The sequence below is a fragment of the Triticum dicoccoides genome, chromosome 2A, assembly GCF_002162155.2.
Source record: "Triticum dicoccoides isolate Atlit2015 ecotype Zavitan chromosome 2A, WEW_v2.0, whole genome shotgun sequence".
NCBI classification, from domain to species: domain Eukaryota; kingdom Viridiplantae; phylum Streptophyta; class Magnoliopsida; order Poales; family Poaceae; genus Triticum; species Triticum dicoccoides.
The window spans coordinates 697,860,851-697,866,808 of record NC_041382.1 but is presented as its reverse complement, the minus strand read 5'-3'; the positions used below and the strand labels follow the sequence as shown (position 1 = coordinate 697,866,808).

General features: G+C 44.1%; 1 protein-coding gene across 1 annotated transcript in view; it reads left to right on the top strand.

The window, feature by feature from the left end:
- The window catches only part of LOC119356360 (26S proteasome non-ATPase regulatory subunit 13 homolog B-like), an 8,921-nt gene that overhangs the window by 901 nt on the left and 2,062 nt on the right, over positions 1 to 5,958 (top strand). The window contains exons 2-8 of the mRNA XM_037623311.1: positions 25 to 354; positions 715 to 1,020; positions 1,731 to 2,177; positions 2,259 to 2,339; positions 3,150 to 3,346; positions 3,452 to 3,551; positions 3,662 to 3,835. Of these exons, the coding sequence (XP_037479208.1) occupies positions 25 to 354; positions 715 to 1,020; positions 1,731 to 2,177; positions 2,259 to 2,339; positions 3,150 to 3,346; positions 3,452 to 3,551; positions 3,662 to 3,835 (1,635 nt within the window). The remainder of the gene's footprint in view (positions 1 to 24; positions 355 to 714; positions 1,021 to 1,730; positions 2,178 to 2,258; positions 2,340 to 3,149; positions 3,347 to 3,451; positions 3,552 to 3,661; positions 3,836 to 5,958) is intronic.

Genomic DNA, 5,958 nt, shown 5'->3' with positions numbered 1-5,958 from the left:
CACGTCCTCACCTTTCCCGCTCAGGGTGTTGCATTTCTCCGCCTTCCGAGCCTCCTCTATCTGTTGACACTTCTCACAACCAAGCCCAAGTCTGTGGCCGTTGATGTCGCGTTAGCACATCTCCACGCTATTGTGCTCGATCACTTCCACCTCCCAAGCATCCTCCCACGCACAGTTACACCTCCTCTAGGGCTCCTGGGCACCTTCTATGTCTATGTCACGACGCCTACTATGGCCTTGGGCGTCACTGATGCTGGGTATCAAGCCATGACACATCTTCGCCTCCCTCCAATGCTGGTGGTGAGCTCCCAGTCTGCTCTGGCCATCGTGTCCTCCAACAGTGACATACACAAGGTATTTGATGAAAATGGTCTAAAATCATTTTCTCGTACAATGATATGTAATATGATGTGTGGTAGAAAACTAATTTGGGATTTACATTTAAATGATATGTAGATGACACCTCCTATGTTTAAGAATTACAAGTTTTATTTAGATGGAAGGAATTATAAGTTTTAGTCTATGTGACGTCTTTTGTAATAAACGCACATCATCAAAATGCCTAAAATAAATACAGAAAAATATGAGCATTTATATCTAAATCTACGACTTGAACCCTGTAAATGCGAATACCACGTTGTCTTCCTAACATTCAAGCACAGATTGGTGAGCGAAATTACAAGTTTTGGAAATAGAGTTTTAGTCAAATTTTAGGGATGGGTCAGAGTTGCTATTAGTCTGGAGCATCGCGGAGGAGTGCGAGTCCGACCGCACCGCGACCGAAACAGATCCAGCCCTTGCTGCTCCTCGTCTCCGTCTTCTTGGCCGGGAAGAAAGGAAGGGAAAGGAAGCGGCGGAGACCAGGCGATGGCGGCGCCGCTGGAGTTCCTGGAGGCGCAGGGCTCGACCCGGCCGGAGCTGGCGGAGTGGTACGCCGCCCTCGCCGACCTCTACCAGCGGAAGCTCTGGCACCAACTCACCCTCAAGCTTGACCAGTTCCTCGCCCTCGCCGTCGTCCAGGTCCGGTTGACTCGATCCGCCCCTCCCTACCCCCTCTCCCGGTAGTTCGTATCATGTAGCGCGCTTTGATCTGCTTTTAGGGTTGAAGGAGACTCCCTTTAGGCTCCCTGTTAGGCGAGGCGCCCCTGATCTCCCGGGAAAATATTACCGCCCTGATTGGGAGTACCTCGTTGTTGGGAGTTGATACCAGTGGGGCTAGCTCCCTTTGGCCGAAGGTAGCTGATAAACTGGATGGTGCCAAGTTGCCAACACTCTCCCTTTAGGGTGTCTTGCACAAAACTGCCTGGCTTGCTTCAGTTCAGAGCAGTATCTTAATTCACTCCGTTGATTTGTTAATTATGTATGCTACGACCTGCACTTCGTTATGTCATGCGACCTGTGATTCACGGGTCGTCTGATGAAGATATTGAGCATTTTTTCTCATGTATTACAAATGTCATGAGTCGTATACTGAAGAGATGTCCCAGTACCTGCATGTTTTTGGTTCAATTCAGTAGCGCAGAAATCTGAAGAAGTATAATCATAATATCTTTGCTGTCTACTATAGTAATATGTCACAGATGTACATGTACCATATTTTCTGTTCTGAAAGTTTCATCATGATTCCTGAAACCCTGAAATACTTGCATTACATTTGGTTGCTTTTTCGAGATATTGCTTGCCATGTCACGGGGCTTATCACCACTGTGTGGTCTTTTCCTTTTGTACAGGCGGGTGATGCTCTGATTCAGCTGTATACTCATTTCATCTCTGATTTCGAGAGCAAGATCAATCTTCTTAAATTTGCTCACTTCGCGGTAGTAGTTTCACGCCAGTATTCAGATAAAGATGCCGGTATAAGCTATCTCGAAGGCGTAATTTCGAAGCTGCGTGATACCAAGGAATCACGGGTTGAAGAGCCCATTCTGTATGTGAAGATGCAGATTGCAAGTTTTCTTCTTGAGAAAGGGAATCAAAAGGAGTGTAAGAAACTGGTAGACGAGGGGAAAACCACTTTGGATAGCATGGACGATGTTGATCCTTCAGTACATTCGACCTATTATTGGTTATGTTCTCAGTACCATAAAGTGTGTCAAGACTATTCTGAATTCTATAAAAATGCTCTTCTCTATCTTGCATACACAACAGTGGAGTCACTTTCAGAACCATTCAAACAGGTATTGTTTGCTTACCTGCTCTTTCGGCATGAAAAGTTGGATTTGATGGTTGCTGTTTCTGATTCCAATAATTACCTGCAGAACCTGGCATTTGACCTCTCACTTGCTGCTTTATTGGGTGACAACATATACAACTTCGGGGAGTTGCTTGCCCATCCAATTGTATGTCCTTATACTTATAATTTATATGTGCATTTCATCTTTGTTGTCTGGTTACACTTTACTACTTACTCCCTCCGTTCCATAATTCTTGTCGTGGTTTTAGTTCAAATCTGAACTAAAACCAAGACAAGAATTATGGCATGGAGGGAGTACGTGATACCCATGGCTACCCCTGTAAAGAGCTAACTGTAGGCTTAGTGATGCTTGAATTGTTGAGTGACACATTCTTGTATAAATATTATTGGTTGCCCATTCTGCTTGCAAGCATGTATACTTAATTCATATTTGAACAAAAAGGAGGATGAACAGTTACATTTAGCTCCTGATCAGACTAGCAGGTCATAAAGAAGTATGTATTTTTAGTTTCTTGTAACGAAACCATGTTTATTTTGCCTTTTTGGCCTATTTTATGTCATTGTGTGAGCTTACATTCAACTGAGCTGGTCATTCTTGATAGTTGTTTTCTTATCTTTGCTATATTTTGCCTCTGACAAGAGCAATTTTTGCCATTAGAATAGAGCTATTGATTTTAAAGCTGGGAATTAAGGGGCATTCTGTTGAAATATCTGGAATTCAGTGTTGAAACAAAGTCGTGATTATATTTACTTTGTGTGGTTCAATTTCTTCATTGAAAATTTGAAGCTGGTGGTGACATTACAATTGGTGATGTTAGCTGTGAAATATTTGGCTGAATTAGTGTCAGGCTGTTTTTCAGCTGTAGTGCCTTCTTTGTGATTTTGGATCACCAAAATTTGCATGATTTTGCTGTATCTGTGTGCACCTCTAATTCCCCTTCCGGATACCATGTAGATCCACAGCCTTGTGGGAACATCGGTGGAGTGGATTTATCATATATTGCAAGCGTTCAACTCTGGCAATCTAGCATCCTACCAGGAACTCTGCAAAGTTCACGCCGCCGCTTTGAGTGCGCAGCCTGCTTTGGTACAGAAGGAGAGGGAACTTCTTGAAAAGATCAATATCCTTTGCTTGATGGAAATCATTTTCAGGTAATTCATGTGTGGTACAATTCAAGCTAAGATGCTCATCGATGTTACCCGTCTGTTACTATTCAGAGCTAAGCTTTGTTCCCTAACCGTTTTTATCCATTGCAGTCGAGCATCCCAAGACCGTACAATCCCGTTGAGCACTATAGCTGAACAGACCAGGCTCTCAGTTGAAGATGTGGAGTATCTACTAATGAAGAGCCTCTCTGTAAGTCTAAAGCCCCTTTCTCGTCGCTGTAAAATAGTTCCAACCCTAGTTCCAGTGACACTTATTTGCTTATAAGTGAAACGATGACACCGTTACCTTTAAAATTGTAGGCTCATCTTATCGAAGGCATTATTGATGGGGTCGACGGGACTGTCCATGTTTCATGGGCGCAACCGAGGGTCCTTGGGATTGACCAAGTGAAATCCCTGCGTGACCGGCTTGATACCTGGGTCGGGAAGGTGCACACTACTTTGCTATCTGTTGAAGCCGAGACACCCGACCTGGTAGCTTCGTGATGTTCTTTTGGTCCCCTGTTGAACGATGGCTGTGACCTTACACAAAGTGAACAGATGGATTTGAAATTTGTATTGATTCTTAGGCTGCAATCTCGCAAAACCTAGAAAGATTTGTTTGTAAACATGATGATCAGTCTTGTTTTGTTTTGACGTGGAACTCGCTGTATGCGCAATGGCTCTTTCCTGACGCACCAAAGTGAAGTGAAATCTGGTTCTTGTTTGCGTACAAACCCTCTCGGTAGCCTATCATCTAATATAGCAGTCTAAGAGCATTACTAGTAGAACCCCTAAACCCTTGTAGCAGTTTTAAGGGTTGAGAAGTGCCACTTTTTGACACTTTTAAGAGTTGAAAAACAGGGGCAAAGACTAGATCCCTCAAACCCAACCCTTAAACTGTTTTATGGGTTGGATTTGAGAGTTCTAGTCTTTGCCTCAACCCCAACCTTTAAAACTGTCATTTCATATATCACACATTTCATCATATGACATATCACAAATTTCATCACATTTGACATAAAACAATAATCATTCTAGTTATTATTACAACACCGAATAAAACAATAATCATTCAAATTATTACAACAATGTTTGAGCAAATTACATAATTGTTGGAATCAAATAGGACATAGAAAAGTAAAACAAAGATACATCATGGACCAGTGCGCCGCCCATCCAACTGCTAGTGGTGCTCTATTAGATCATCCCGGAGCCGACCATGAGTGGTTGCATCCTCAATCTCACGATGTGCTTGAAGAAAAGCGTGTATGCGAGAAGGATTTCTTTCCGGTTGCACACGGGTACCAACATTGTCATAGAAACAAGGGAGGTTTAACCCTCTTTCATCCTCTAGGATCATGTTGTGTAGAATCACACAACATTTCATGATGTTCATTAAGGTTTTTTTGTCCCAAAACCGAGCTGGACCACGAACTATGGCAAACCTTGCTTGCAAAACACCGAAAGCTCTCTCAATATCCTTGCGGGCTGCCACTTGTGCCCTGGTGAAATGAGCCTCTTTTCTTGTTAAGGGCACCCCATTTTTCTCCTTGATGGACTTCACAAGAGTTGCCCATTCGGGATAGATGCCATCGGTGAGATAGTATCCCATTGAGTACTCATTGTCCATGATTTTGTAGTTGCAAGCTGGAGCATCCCCAGAAATTAATCTTTTGAACAAAGGAGATCTATTGAGGATATTGATATCATTGAGTGTTCCCGGCAACTCAAAGAATGCATGCCAAATCCATGTGTCCTGAGATGCTACGGCCTCAAGCACAATGGTAGCATCACGGCTTTTACCGCAATACATTCCGTGCCATGCCTTTGGGCAATTTTTCCACCTCCAATGCATGCAGTCAAGACTACCTAGCATCCCCGGCCATCCCCTTTTTTCATTCATTTCCATTAATCTCTTTGTATCTTCCTCGTTTGGTTCCCGAAGATACTGCTCACCGTACAGCCGAATGACCAACTTGGCAAACCTACGGACTGACTCCGTGGTTGTATCTTGCCCAATGCGAAGATACTCGTTGGTATAATCCACGGGTATGCCATAAGTGAGTACCCGCATTGCCGCCAATATCTTTTCATATGCACTAAACCCCATGATACCGGCGGCGGATCTACGACGTTTAAGTAATAGGAGGCGGCCTCACAATCGTTGACAATCTTCACAAACAAACTACGCCGCATTCGGTACCTTCTGCGGAAGAGACGAGGAGGGTATGTAGGTACCTCCGCGAAGTAGTCTTCCATCAAATGCTCGTGTCCGAGAGCGCGGTTCCGGTAGATGGTGACTCGCCCCATCTTCGACCCTCTCCTCTGATCCATCAGCTTCACGCGGTTTTCAAAGGATTGCACGTCGATGAGGAGGCTCATCATCTCGACGTCGTCGTCTTGCAACAACTCGTCGATGTCCGAATCGTCGAATGACGACCAACCCGACGAACCGGACAACGAGTCCATGTCGTTGTTGTTCACCTCCATCTACACAATACAACAAACAATAAATTGTGAGTGCCAACAATGAATCAAAAGGAAAAAAATAAAACAAAAAGGAAGAACAGGAAGCATACCTGCGGGTTGGGGACGGGAGGCGGGGGGCGTCGAGG